This window comes from Spermophilus citellus (assembly GCF_964194105.1).
Source record: "Spermophilus citellus genome assembly, chromosome: X".
NCBI lineage: Eukaryota > Metazoa > Chordata > Mammalia > Rodentia > Sciuridae > Spermophilus > Spermophilus citellus.
This window is the reverse complement of record NC_138190.1, coordinates 142,204,924-142,220,478: the sequence shown is the minus strand read 5'-3', so window position 1 is coordinate 142,220,478 and position 15,555 is coordinate 142,204,924. Positions and strand designations below refer to the sequence as shown.

The 15,555-nt window shown below is 35.8% G+C and overlaps 1 protein-coding gene across 1 annotated transcript in view; it reads right to left on the bottom strand.

Moving 5' to 3' along the window:
- FMR1NB (FMR1 neighbor) overlaps positions 1-6,891 on the bottom strand; it is a gene marked incomplete at both ends in the record, with an annotated part of 33,887 nt that extends 26,996 nt beyond the window's left edge. The window contains one exon of the mRNA XM_081277762.1: positions 6,573-6,891. Within this exon, the coding sequence (XP_081133888.1) occupies positions 6,573-6,891 (319 nt within the window). The remainder of the gene's footprint in view (positions 1-6,572) is intronic.
- Positions 6,892-15,555: the final 8,664 nt, after the last annotated feature.

The window sequence follows — 15,555 nt, the reverse complement described above, 5'->3', positions numbered from 1 at the left end:
ACCTTCAGTCACTCAACCTCAATTCCTCTTGGTGGTATTAAATCCAAGAGAACTCAGAAGGGTCTAAGAAAGACAAAGGGAATGTTAATACCAGGACCACATATTCTGCTTTCACTATAATTCTCCAAGGCCAAGGACAAATTATTTTACCTCTGGATATGTATTACTTTGCTATTAAAATAACATACCATAAATTGAGTATCTTAAAACCAAAATTTATTGTCTCACAATTCTGGTGATTAGAAGTTCAAAATTAAGGGGTTTAGCTGAGGGTTATGAGAAAAGGCTTCTTTCTTTGACTTAAAGAAGTCTTCCTTCTCTATATATCTATTCAAAAAGTCTTTCTTACCTCTTCCTAGAACTCAACATTTGGGTCTAGAAACAAATTTTCCCTTTACTTAATAAGGGCGCCAGTCATATTCTATTAGAGTCCACTGTAGATCCCATCATTTTAACTTGATCACCTTTATAAAGACCTTATCTCCCAATAAAGTCACATTCTCAGGTACTAGGGATTAAAATGCTGAACATTTTGAGGGGAGCTATGGCTCAACCCATAACATAGGGCATTTTAGTTACATTAATTAAGTGAAAAAATTTTCAATGCAAAATTATATTTAACCCACACAGTTACATATTACTTCCTGGGAATATGGGAAATCTGATAATATAAAGAATGAATTGTGAATTATATTAGGAGAAAATTAACCTACAATGGAAAAAGTCTTCATTAAAATAAATAAATCCCACTGAATAGTTCTCTTCTGGGAGCTCTACTCAAAATTAGAAGTACAATTTAAATTTTAGGTTTTATTTTTATTTTTTGCCTTTTAAGAGGATGAGGAGGCTTTCAGTGTTGTACTAACTTTCAAATAAAATACAAATAATTCAGAAATACTTTGGTATTGTATACAAATTGGAAGAAAAATAAATACAAATAATGTTGGTAATATGATAAATAATTTTAAAGTATCTTTATTATTTTTCAAAAGCAATCTTATTTTGTAACTTTTCTTTAAATAGTTGATAAAGCACAGCATACATTTTTTTAACTTTGAATTTAATCCCTGAAAAAATGTATAAATCCAAATAGTTGGAACATAGTGTATATTGTTCTTTTATTTGCAATGTCCTTGCCCCATATTTATTTGTCTATCTCTTATACGAAAACTTTGCAGAGGGTTGGGAGGTAAAAGGCATCTGAAGATGGCAAAGAGAAAGAAGCCACTGAAATTAGAGGTAAGAAGAATGAAAAGTCATTGGACTTGGGACATTAGCTGGAAATAGTAAGGGACACTGGGAAATCTAAGGCCTTTGTTCAGATGGGGAGATATAATACCATTGTGAAGGAACTGGGAGAAAGAACAGGCCATCATGGCCATAAGATAGAGCAGGCTCTTTTCAGAAGGCCATGTTAGACTTAGGGATGGAAGGATAGAAGAGTAGGGGAAAGAAAAAAATAGTTGAGTGAGTCGGGGAGAAATTTGGAGGAGGTGGGGAGGGAAAGTTTAAGTGAGGCAAGTGAGGCAGCAAGATCATTCAGTAGAGCAGGAAAAGAAGGCTTTGAAGGAAGAAGTCAACTACCTTTAGATACTTGAGAGAGAGAGAAAATCTGGAGAGGAGACCTTCTGAGAGGCTAAAAGAAGGATACTGAGAAGGCAGTAAGTGAAAGATTGGAGGAACATAAACAAAGAGGTAAAGGAAGGAATTTGAGGGAGGGAAAGTCTTTTTTTTTTTTTAATTTTAATATTTATTTATTTATTTATTTATTTTAGTTTTCGGCGCACACAACATCTTTGTATGTGGTGCTGAGGATCGAACCCTGGCCGCACGCATGCCAGGCGAGTGCGCTACCGCTGAGCCACATCCCCAGCCCGAGGGAAAGTCTTAAGGAGGAAAACAGAGGAAAGAACAATAATGAAGACTATTCAAAGGATGTGGGGGACTGAAGATCTTTTGAGAAATGAAGGAAACTAAATGGAAGTTCAATAAGGACTTTTAAGTGACTTTTAAGGTGATGAGGAAAGGAAAGTATTTGTGAGGATAAGAAAGGGAGGACCTAGGCAAAAACCACAGAAAGAAGACCTCTGTGAATATGGTTGAAGGAGTAAATTTTATAGGGAAAGGGGGTAAAGGAATTTAGTACTCTGTGAGCAAATGGAATTTTTTCTTTGTAAGGGAAATTGAGGGAAGAAAGCCTTTGAAGTGGAAGAAAGGAAGGAAAATAAAACTGTGAGGATAATGGAGGCAGTGAAGGTATTTGCTAGAGAAGGTGGGGGAGTTTATAATTTTGTAAGTGGAGAGCATGGTAAAAAAATTTTGATAAAGGAAGGAGGATAATAAATGTTAGGAGAGATAAGCGAAGTAAGAACTCTCTGAGAAGAGGCAAGGGAGAAAATGTCTATATAAGGGAAGGTGAAGAAGTGAATGCATTAGTGAGAGAAGGAAGGCCCATGTTAGGGGAAGTTAAGATGGTATTTACTCTGGGAGGGGGATGGGAGTAAAATGTGTTTGTAAGTAGAGATCTGGGAGAGAAGAAATTTGAGCATATCATTGAGGAAGTAAGGGCCTTTAAGCACAAAGTAAGAAAAGGAAATACTTTGAGATGGGAAGGCTTTAGAGAGAAAAGAAGGCATTTTATGTGAGTAAACATAAGAAAGATTAGAGCTTTGCAATAAGAGGTGAGGATGGGAAGGGATTTGTGAGGGGGAATATGTAAAGAAAGATATTTATAAAGGGAAGAAGAAGAAATAATTTGAGAAGTGAAGTAAGGGAGATTAGTAAGGTGAGGTTAGAGGTGAAAAGGCTTTTAGAGAATAGACAGAAGTTAGTACTTTAAGTGGTGAGGTAAGGGAATTTATTAGATGTGGCAGAGATAATGTAAAGAAGGTTTTAGGGAAAATGAGGGGGAACACTTCATAACTAATTCTATGAAGCCAGTATTAATGTGATACCAAAGCCAGACAAAGACACAGCAAGAAAACTACACACAATTATTATTTATACATATGGATTCAAAATTCCTCAACATAATTCTAGAAAACCGAATGGAACAGCATAATTAAAAGGATATCCATGGTGACCACTTGTAGTTTATCCCAGGAATACAAAGATGTTTCAACAGAAATCACAAGCACAGCAACCAATGTAATATACACCACATTAGTAGGATGAAGGGAAAAACCATTACAATTGATGCAGAAAAAAATTGACAAAATACAACACCCTATCCTGATAAATTTCCTCAGCAAACTAGAAACAAGAAATTTTCCTCAGCATGGATAAAGAACATTTATGAAAAACCAATGGCTATTATCATAATCAATGGTGAAAGTTTGAAAGCTTTCCCATTAAGACAAACAGGCCCACAATCACCACTGCTATTCAATATTATACTAACTGCTTTAGCAAGAGAAATTATGCAACAAAAGGAAATAAAAGGCATCCAAAGTCGAAAGTAAGAAGTAAAATTATCTCCATTTACAAATAATATTTATATCTAGAATATTGGAAAAGGCCACAAAAATACCTACTAGCAAATAGACAAATGAAAATAACAGATCCAGACAATTTAAGCATGAGTTCTAGGAAATTTTATTAGATATCACACTTTTCATAAATAGTTGCACATGTAAATTGTTATAGCATGATAAAGGGACAGCTGTATAAATCTCATGTTTTATGAATCCAGAATACTGTTGATATTGAATCTTGATAAAGATGTGAGAAAATGTAAAAATAATTTACTGTGAATAGGTATTATGGTAATATGTTTCACACCAATATTTGCTATTTGGTGATCTACCAAAAAAACACCTACAGAAACATTATACTTAATGATATAATTATAGGATAATTCCCTTTAATGTCTGGTAAAAGAAAATGACATGCTCTGTCATTCAACACTGAATGGGAGAACCAGCCTATAAGTGCATTAGGACAAGAGAATTCAAAAAAAGAAAACAAATGTACTAGAGCTAATGAGCAAATGTAGCAAATTTGCAGGATACAAAACCAATACATAAAAATCAGTTGTGCTTTTATATAACAGCAATTAACAATTGGAAAAGAAAACCATTTCGTTTGCAATAACATCTAAAAAATAAAGAATTATATAGTGAAAACTACAAAGCCTTACTCAAATAAATTGGAAACTGATACAAATAAAGGAAAAACATCTCATATTCATGGATCAGAATATAAGGTTGTCAAAATGGCAATATGGCTCAAAGTGAGCTATGGATCCAATGAAAACACTATAAAAATTTCAATGGCCTTGTTGTAGAAATAGAAAAGCTTCCTCCCATATTTACATAGATTTGCAAGATATATTAAATACTCAAAATAATATGGGTGAACAAAATCAGAGGACTCATATATCTCAACTTCCAAACTTGCTATAAAGCTGCAGTAATCAAAAGAGTATATAGTACTGGCAAAGAGATAGACATGAATATCTAAAGAATCAAACTAGGTGCCCAGAAATAAATCCACAAATTTATGGTCAACTAATTTTCAACAGGGGTGCCAAAACTGTTTACTAGGGAATGAATTATCTCTTCCACCAAGAATGCTGGGACAAATAGATATCCACATACAAAAGAACAATGTTGACACACCGCTAACATACCTCATATAAAAAAAATTAACACAGGTAGATCAACAATTCAAATATAATAGCTAAAATAATAAAACTTTCAGAATAAAACATAGGAGTAATCTTCATGACCTTAGATTTGGCAGTGGATTCTTAGCTCTCTTTCTCTCTCTCTCTCTCTCATACATACACACACACACACACACACACACACACACACACACAACTACTAAAAACACCCAAGCAGCCAAAGGGGAAAAATAGATAAAAAGGACCTTAGCACATCAAAGAACATTATCAAGAAAGTAAAAAGAGAATCTATAGAATGGGAAGAAATATTTGCAAATCACATTATCTGATAAGGATCCAATATACAAAATACATAAAGAATTCTTGCAATTTGTCAATGAAACCACAAACAATGCATTTTAAAAAATGGTCCAATGATTTGAAAATATATTTCTGCAAAGATATACAAATAGCATAACAAAAGTCCCTGAAAAGATGCTTAATCTTATTAGATATTAGAGAAACACAAATCAAAGCCATAAGAAGATACCACTTCATATCTATGAGGACGACTATAATCAAAAAGTAGGGATAACAAATGTTGAAATTGGAACCCTCAAATATTTTTGGTGGAGATATAAAATTATTTAGTCACTTTATAAAACAGTCTTGAGAATTTCTCCAAAAGTTCAATATGGAGTTCCCATGTGACTCCATAATTCCACACTGGTGGCCCAGAAATAAATTCACAAATTTATCAGAACTTAAAGTATGTCTACAGAAGAACTTGTAAAAGGCCTAGCATGCTGGCACACACCTGCAATACCAGCCACTCAGGAGATAGAAGCAGAAGGATCACAAGTTTCAGATGCCTTCACAACTTGGCCAGACCGTTTCTTAAAATAAATAAATTCTGGGCACAGTGGCCAATGCCTATCAACATAGCAGCTTGGGAGGCTGAGGCAAGAGGATTAGTTCAAAACCAGTCTTGGCAACAGGGAGGCACTAAGCAACTCAGAGAGACCCTGTCTCTAAATAAAATACAAAATAGGGCTGGGGATGTGGTTCAGTGGTCAAGTGCTCCTTAGTTCAATGCCTGGTACCAAAAAAAAAAAAAAAAAAAAAAAAAAAAATAGTGCCAGGTATGGTGACAGACTCCTATAATCCTATTGGTTTGGGAGGCTGAGGCAGGAGGATTCCAAGTTCAAAGCCAACCTCAGCAATGGGGAGGGCTAAGGAATTAAGTGTAGCTAAATAAAGAATATAAAATAGGTCTGGGGAAATGGCTCACTAGTGGAGTGCCTGAGTTCAATTCCCGGTGCCAAAAAAAAAAAAAAAAAGGTCTGAGAATGTAGGTCAGTGGTATTGCACCTGTGGGTTCACTCTGTAGTACCAGAAATGACAACAAAACTTGTACACAAAAATCCAAAGCACAATTGTGCCCTTAAAGGGAAACCCAAATCTGGTAAATTTGATAGACAGATGGACAAAGTGTAGCATATCCATGCAATGGAATACTCCTGAGTCCTGAAAACAATGCTGTAAAATAGGATGGGGAATTACAAGTCAGAGGTAGAGGTTTTAATTTGGGGGAATTAAAATATTTTAGAACCAAATAAACGTAATAATTGAACATTTCAATACACTAAATCACCGGAACCACTCACTATAACATACCTTTATACTGTTTGAACTTCTGCTCAATAAAAAAGGTGGGAAGATTAGCGAGGCTGGAGGTGAAAGAAGACAGGCAGTGAGGGCAGCGCGGGAAGGAGGGAGGGAAGGAATTTGCGAGGGTGGCTGAGGAGGCTGAGGGACAAAACACAGGAAGGACGCCAAGACGTGCCCAGGCCAAAGTTGGCTTGGGCAGGGAGAAGACCACCGAGAGGATGAAAAGAACACGGTTGGCGTGCCCCCACCCATCGATCGCTAGTGACGCTTGGTGTAGTCCGGAATCAGTACTCACCACAGCTGAAGTAGCAGCCCAGCAACAGTAGGGCCATGATGGACAGCATGACAAATCCCAATCTCTTGCGGGCCCACATTTTTATCAAAGATTGGCCTGTCTTGGCCCTGAAGCCTCTCAGAGATGTCAGCCAGCTAGTCTGAGGCATGGCTGTCATGATGGCCTCGCGACCAGAAATGATGTTCCTTGGATGCGTGGCGGTAGCCGGATTCTCCACATTACACCCTGCCTCACGAGATACCAGCCTTGCTCGTGCCTCCCGCACTGCCTGGCTCTTGGACCTAGTCCTCCGCTTTGTTGACCGAAGCTTGGAGGGCATGACTCTAGTACGCCACCCCACCGAATTGTGGCCTCTCACTGACTAACTGCTCTATAACCCAGAAGCCCCTGGGGCCAGCCCATGACCCAGAAGCCCCTGGGCAGTGGAGCTCTCGCGGCACGTGAAGCCCTCACGAGACCTGAGTCAGGATCCTTCCCAGTGAAATATCCTCTCTTTCCAATGTCTTGCCCCTTTTAAACTCCTTGGATGGTGCCTTGCACACCCCTGCCCCATTTAAAACCCGTATAGGTTCTTGTTAACTGCTTACTCAATAAATGCATGTATGAGGCTGAGGCCATGTCAGTAGCCTGACTGTTTATCATACATCAACACAAATAAATAACTTGTTTATATTCCTGTCTTGGATGCTTATTCCTCCTCACGTGCATTCCTATGATATGCTCGCTAGTTGCTACAGTCACTGCAATTAGTCACCACAGTACTCTATAGCCAACACTAGTTAAATATTACTATTTAAATGCAAATATTAATTATTCAAAATTAAATGAAGTTAAGAAATCAATTCCTCAATCATCATAGCCACAATATCAAGGGCTCACTTGCCACCTGGCTTTTAACTACTATCTGAGATAGTACTGGTGTGGACCTTTTCCATCATGGCAAAAAGTTTTATTGGGCTGTATTGGATGTTAACATGACTACAATGAAGATAGTAGATATTCAACCTATTGTTACATTACAAGAAGAACTTATAAGTGAGACAAATTGCAGTTTGCCTTCTGAAAGGAAAGTGACCACAACAACAGCTTTGACGCAAACAGGTGATAAAGGACCAGACAGAGGGAGGTTTGAGTGTGTGGGCTATCCTGCAGCTAACATTTGTTCAGCCTGCCCTGCAGATAACATAGTTCAGACTGTTCTGCACCTAACACCTTCAGACACCAGTGATGAGCTGTGGATAGCCTGATTGTGAGGATGCCTCCTAGCTCTGGCATGCTGTGACGCATACTTAACTGCAGTATTTGGAGTTGCTCTAAACAGGCAACACTCCTAAGCAATCCACATTATACTGTTGGACACCCAACTTAGTAACTCAGAGATCAAAATTCTTACTATTACACCTAAGGTTTATTCCTGCATCATAACATAGCAGAGAGCATCACAACTTGAGACACAGCAAGCTGCTGACTCAGATCTCTTTTCTCCTTAAAAAGCTAATAATGCTACCATGGGGCCCCACCTCCATGATTTCTTCTTATCCTGGTTATTCCAAGGTTACACAACCAAATGCCATTAAGAAAGGAATATGGGAATTATGTTTTTAACACGTGAAATTTGGGTAACACATTCAGAGCATAGCATCTTTCATAGATTATCAAATATAAATTTAAAATCCTGCACTGGCTTTCTTCTTTCATGAAAACAAAACAAAAAATGAAAAAAAAAATGAATTGTGATATGGTACATATCATTGCCCAGAATATAACTACTGTTCTTGTGGAAAACAGAGAATTGACACTATTTTTTAAAATAATACCACAGAAACTACTCTAAAACAATTGCCTTTTATAGCAACTCAAAACCAATGTTGCTAGCATCATTTTGCTATGGTGCCACTTAATATTCATAAAGTCCCTTTAAATGTAATTACACAGAGATCATCACAATTAAAGGAAACAATTGGATAAATAGCATTTCAATAAGAAAAGAAAAGTGTTCTACCTCTAGCCTTGAATGTTGTCACCTGGATGGATTTGCTTTGGGTTTCAGACCTTGACAACTAGGCACCTGGCTTAGCTGCTTGCATTCCTAACTCCTGTTTTTAATAATTGTATCTCTCTTTAGCACCTATTGTTTGTTTCAGAAATAATTGTGTTTCAAAAACACAAAAGCAAAGGAAAAACATTTAATCACTGTACTGAGGTAATACTGTTGATAATTTGGTATATAATCTTCCAGTTTTCCGTACGCTTTTTGATTCGCTTAATTTTTTATTTAATAAAAGTGAAGTTATCCTCTATATACAACTTGTAACTAACTTGCTTGGTATCTTTTTTTTATTTTCCTGTGTTATTGAATAATTATACCACAATAAATAAATATATCACCATAGACAAAAATGAAAAAATGTTCAACCTCACGTGATCAGGGGAATACAAATTGAATCAATAACATATCACTTCACTCTTTATCAGATTTAGAAAAATCAATAACATCAAGAATTTACAGAAATAGGAATTTAATCATTGCTCATGGGGGTGCAAATGGGTACAATGACAGGTGGTTTGGGTTTTTTTTTTTTTTTTCCTTTGACAAAACCTTGTAAAGTTAAATATTCACCTACTCTGTGACTCAAATTCCATTTTAGGTATTTACTATTTCACTATGTATACAAAGAGAGATGTACAAAGATGTTCATTTTTATAATGAAAATAATACCAAAGATGTCTCAGTGGGTCAGTGTGTAACTCCAAATGATGAACAAGAACAATCACACTAACCAACAAAGTAATTCTCTTTTTTGCTGACTTCCTACCATGCTGGCAGTCTCAAATTCTAATTCAATGTAATCATGGTTGTGTTCCCTGAAAAAAAATTCCTCTCTTAAATAATGGTATAGTTCAAAATTGTCCTCCAAAAGTCCATGTTTCAAAAGCTTGGTTGTCAGATTATAGTACTATTGGATGCAGTGGGACCTTTAAGAGGTGGGGCCCAGTGGAAGGAAGTTAGGTAATTGAGGTCATGGTCTTAAGGGAATATTGCATTACTGTCCCCTTCCTTTTTTTTTCCTTAGTTACCTTGAAGTAAATAGGCCTCCTCTGCTACACACTCCCACCATGAAGTACTATGCCACAACAGGGCCAAGTAACAGATTAAAACTTCTGAAGCCAAACTTCTTCTTCCAAGCAAATGAGATAACTTCCAGGCAAAAGGGATAACCAGCTATACTGCTCAAACTTCTGCATACCAGGAAGTATTCCCTTCTCCACTCTCCTATTGATCACCTGTAAGTATAGCTGAAATATCACAGAATCAACATACTCCTAAGAAAGAACTGTTCTCCCTACTTCCTCTGACCATTTCTGTCTCTAGATAAATTTCAGCCTTCTTACTACCAGTATAAGGACGAAGTTAACATGCACAGTAGCAGAACAGATGGACAAAAAGAATTGGATCCCTAAGGATATAATTTAATCACACCAAAATTTGACCTATCTTGGAATTTCCAGTTGTGTGACATAATTCATTTCCTGATAGTTTGAAACACTTTAAGTTTGTTTTTGTTTCTTACAGCCAAATGATTCTCAATACAGTTGTCCAATCTATCTTATGAGGAAGGATATCATGACATGTACCATTTCTTCACATAGCCCAAATTCAACAACATCAACAGAAAACACTCCAGATTTGAAAACCACATAGGTAAAAGCTATATATGGAGAGAGATCCTTAAGTATTTGTTGAACTAATGAATAAACATAAGAATAATAAATGTTTTCAACAGCTCTTGCTCTAAGTACATATATCTCTCCCTTATTGTTTGTATAAGTCAGGGTTTAGTTGCAGATAACTATACTAGTTACTTGGTTGCTTAAAATACAAAGGTAATTAGTTTAAACAAAAAGAAATTTAATAGAGCTTTCTGCTTTCTGGCTGCCAGGAGCTGAGAAGCTTACTCCTCCATGCCTTTCTGCCATGATGTTCTATCTCACCACCAGCCCAGAGCAATGGAGATGGCCAAACATGGACTGAATCTGTGAAATCAGTTTTGCTAAGATGTACAACCTGACATCAAACCTGTGATCCTCCTACCTCAGCCTCCAGAGTTTATGGGATTACAGACATATATATCACCATACATGACATCATATTAATGTTTAATCTCTATAGTTTCTTAGTATATTCTAATTTCAATTCTTATATTGGTTATTTGTGGGTTCTTTTTCTCCATGAGTCTTGCCAAAAGTTTGGAAAATTTTATTAGCTTTTGAAAGAAGCAGTCTTTGCCATTTTTTGCTTTTATTTATTTATTTTTTTGGTTATCTTTACTGAATGTGTTCCATTCTTATGTCTTCATTATTTCTTCTTTCTTTTTACTCCTTGGTTTCTAATATCTTGAGTATATTATTACCTTATTAATAGTTAGGCTTTCTTGTCCAATATGTGACTTGAATGCTATAATTTTATTGTTAATGTTCCTATAGCTATATCTTACATGTTTGGATATGTACTAATTTAATTATTATCATAACAAAATGTATTCTAATTCACATTGATTTCTTCTTTGATCTATGACTTATTTACAAACATGTCTATTAATTTACAAATATAAAGTAATTTAAGGTTGTTTTATTATTGATTTATGATTTAACTGAACTGTGGTTAAAGATTATACACTTTTTAATTTCAATCATTTGAAATTTTCTTAAAGACCCATTTTAAGTCCAATATTTGTCAATATTTTATACATACTAAGAGAATATGTTTCCTCCAGTTTTGGTTGGAGAATTTTATGTATGACCATAGCTCACATCTCTTCTTCATTAATCCCTATATTTTTTTCCTTTAACTGGAATCTTTAGCTTTCTTATATTTAATGTTATTCATTACTAATATTTTTGACTTAAATCCACAGTTTATCTGTGTTATGTTGTACCTGTTCTAAATTTTTTCCACCCTTACCTTATTTTTGGATAATTTAGAGTCTTTTGTACTCCACTAGTTTTAGGTTATACTTCTCTCAATGCTTATTTTGGAAGTTCTGACATGTATCTTTACCTTGTCAAAGTTAAAAATTACTCATTGTCTTCACCTTCCATACTCATATAAGGTCCTTAAAACCTTTAACTTCTTTAATTTTCCCCTGACTCTGGTAATTATTTGTATGTTTGCATTTATAAAACTGCAAAATATTATTATTATTTTATTTAATATTTATTTAGAATTGACCTTACATATCTCATTATCTTTGCTATTTCTTTTTTCTCCCATCCCAATTCTTCCATCTAAAATCACTTTTCTTCTGCCTGAAATATATCCAATAGAGCATCTTTTATTGTGGGTTCCTAGAGCTAAACTCTGTTATCTGGGGGGAGAAGTGGATATCTGAAAATGTCTTTAAGTGTTTCTCATTCTTAAAAGATATTTTCAGTTTATCAATTATTTCTTTAAGCATATTAAAAATGTCATTCCACTGGAAAAAAATAAAATTAATAAAGGAAATTCAATGATTACAAAATTGTGGGCAAGGCTAGAGAAGCAGATGCCACAGGGCTTCTAGGAAAGTTTTAGAACAAAACTGTAAAACTGACTTTCTGAGGAAACTACTGGCATGCCAAGGCCAGGTCAGTGAAAGCAGTCCACCATAGGTATAGGCAATGAGGGTGTAAACATTCTCTAGAGAAGTAAAAACAATAAAACGAATTAATTATAAGCGGGTCTGTTTTGCTATTATCACTCTTTGCTAACAATTTTAACATTAGCACTTGTAACATACTCTTTTCTAATAAAATATGTTTGATGCACTATGGTTTAAACAAATTGTTGTGGCTCCTGTTGAGTTGCAATAATAGATAACTAAATATTGGAACATTTGAATTACATATACTTTCATAAACACTGTACTTACATAAAATTAATTTGGAGACTGTCCAATTACACAGGCAATCCTGAGCATCTATGGATCCAACTACACATTTCTGTTTTGAGAATAAGTTCATCACTATTCAAAATCATTTCAGCTCACTTCAGGTACAGTTCATGACTTCCAACATTTGTGATGCTGCATATTTGTGTGTTTAAACAGTGATAGCACAATGATTATAAATATGAAGATACAGGGGCTGGGATTGTGGCTCAATGGTAGAGCACTTGCCTAGGACATGTGAAGCACTGGGTTCAGCTCTCAGCATCATATAAAAAATAAGTAAAATAAAGATATTGTGTTCATCTACAACTAAAAACATGTTTTTTTAAAAAAAGATGAAGGCACAGACCTTGAGTTTCTTCCAGTTCTGATATCCTAAGATACCACTTAGAGTTTATTTGTGTTCAAAATTTACAATGGTGAGAAAAATATTTGACCCTTGATTGTCTGAGTCAAGGGAAAAAAGGAGAGGGGGACTGGATATCATTCAGATATAAGGAAGGTGAGTAGAGTAGAAGAAGCAGATTTAGAGGGAATGAGAAGGGATAGGAAAAAGGAGGAATTGCAGAATAAATTAAACAAAATCATACTATGCACATATATAAATATACCACAGGGAATTCCACTTTTATGTATATGCACAGTCAAATATAAACAAAGGATAAAAAAGCAAAAAAGGGCTGGGGATGTGGCTCAAGTGGTAACGCGCTCGCCTGGCATGCGTGCGGCCCGGGTTCGACCCTCAACATCACATACCAACAAAGATGTTGTGTCCGCTGAAAACTAAAAAATAAATATTAAAAAATTCTCTTTCTCTCTCTCTCTCTCTCTCTCTCTCTCTCTCCCTCCCTTTAAAAAAAAGCAAAAGGAAGAACAGTAGAGTAGAGGAAGGAGAATAAGGGAAGAGAGGAGGGCAGGAAAAGTGGGGCAGGGTTGGGAGGCAAGGACAAAAATGAAGTAAATAAAATTCCATGCATGTATGACAGTCAAAATGAACCCAACTACTATGTAAAACTATAACACTCTAATTTTTAAAAAAATTTTCAATAGTGAAGCAGAGTGTCAACTGTGAGGTATAAGGTGGTTGTTTAGTAAGTGTAAATGTTAGTTCATATATGAACTAATATTTCATACATGAAATGTTTCACTGAATTTGAAAATCTTTAAAATCAAAATACGATTTTCTTATTATACTGCTATTCTTCTTATTTACCTTTTATTCAATAAATGTGATTATCCATTCCTGAAAGAGACCACCATATAGATGTCTGTCCCTTTTTTATGAAATTTATTAATGTATTAACCTCTTGCTCCCTGCTGCCTTTATCATTTATTGTGTCATTTATTTTTCTGGTATGATTTTACATATATAGTTCAATAGAGAATTTTTACATTTCAGGCATTTCTTTCCTGGCCCATTATTTTTATTGATAAGATTTAATTAATATTACTGAAAATAATTTTGTAATTTAGAGGAAAGAGGAATTTCAAAAGTGATCCACACTAACATATCTGTTATGGGGTATGTTTGGGATCCAGTGAAAGAAACTGTTACATTTGCTATTGTTAAGAAGTTAGGGAATCAAAAAGTCAATTCCAGAACTATTGGTCCTAGGAAAAGAGTACTTGAGCTGAGATCAGGGGATTAGGACCTGCTGCCAGAACTGTTGGCTCCAGACCCTCACCAGCAAAATTGATACTTTGCATGCTGCTTCACTTTCCTATGTAGAATTGCCTTCCCTTCAAATATATTGAAATTTCACCTGACTGGTTGTATGTAAATCACACCCCTAACCATGTCTGCAGGAGAATCTATAAAATGTAGCTTTTAGCCTTCTACCTTGTATAATATAGGAAGGCATACCTGAATAAATTAGGAAAGATGTTTGGAAAGTCACTGTTTGGGTCAGCTTTTTTTCCACTGTAACTAAAAGATCTGACCAAACAAATGTAGAGTAAGAAAAGTTTATTTAAGGGCCCAGGGTTTCAGAGGTCTCAGTCCATAGACAGCAGGCTCCATTCCTCAGGGCTCAAGGTAAGGCAGAACATCATGGTGGAAGTGTGTGGCAGAGGGAAGCTGCTCACATGATGATCAGAAAGCAGAGAGAGACTCAACTTGTCAGATACAAAGTATATACCCCGTAGCCACATCCCCAATTCCCACCCCCTCCAGTCACACCCCACCTGCCTCCAGTTACCACTCAGTTAATTTATATCTGGGGATAAATTCACTGATTGGGTTAAGACTCTCATAACCCAATAATTTCTCCTCTGAACTTTCTTGCATTGTCCAAACCATAACAGCCACTATCACCTTCAATAAGGTCACACCTACTTAGTTCAGGGCAACTGTCACTCAAGCACATTCCACTTCTGACAGTCATTCATTAGCTCCTTCCACCTTGCCTCTTTAAAATATTCATCCTAATATGAAGAAACTAACCTAAATCCTCACACTTTTCCCTGTCTCCTCTTCCCTTACCCTTGAATTAGTTGAAATTTAACTTCATACTGATAAACAGTCTTGGGTTAATCACTGTACTAGAAACCCCTTGGATGGATATTGTTCCACCTTCTGCTTCCCAGACCAGAGTGTCAGTGCAGTGGTCATTCTCCCCTCTTTTGGAGCTTATATTATCTGATTATTCTACCTCCTCCTGCTTCTGCCCCCACTTTTTAATCCCAATCACCTACTTAATTCCAAAATCTCTATTACCTACTTCCATACATTAGAACCTGAATTTAACATTTTTTCCATCACAAATATTGGCCATTATTCTTGGAATCAAACTGGCTACATGCCTTTCAACTGCCTTCCAATTTTCAAATATCAAAGCTACTAAAATATTTGTCTTTCTCAAACTGTTTACTGCATTTGAAATATTTAACTTCTCTAATTGTTTAAATTTTTATTCTTTTTTTGTTCTGGGGATTGAACTGAGGCCTTGTGCACGTTAGGCAAGTGTTCTGTCACTGAGCTATATCCTCAACCCCTAACTTCCCTCTTCAACTGAGTGAATCTTTGTGACCCTACCATCCTGAAAGATTTGTGAGAT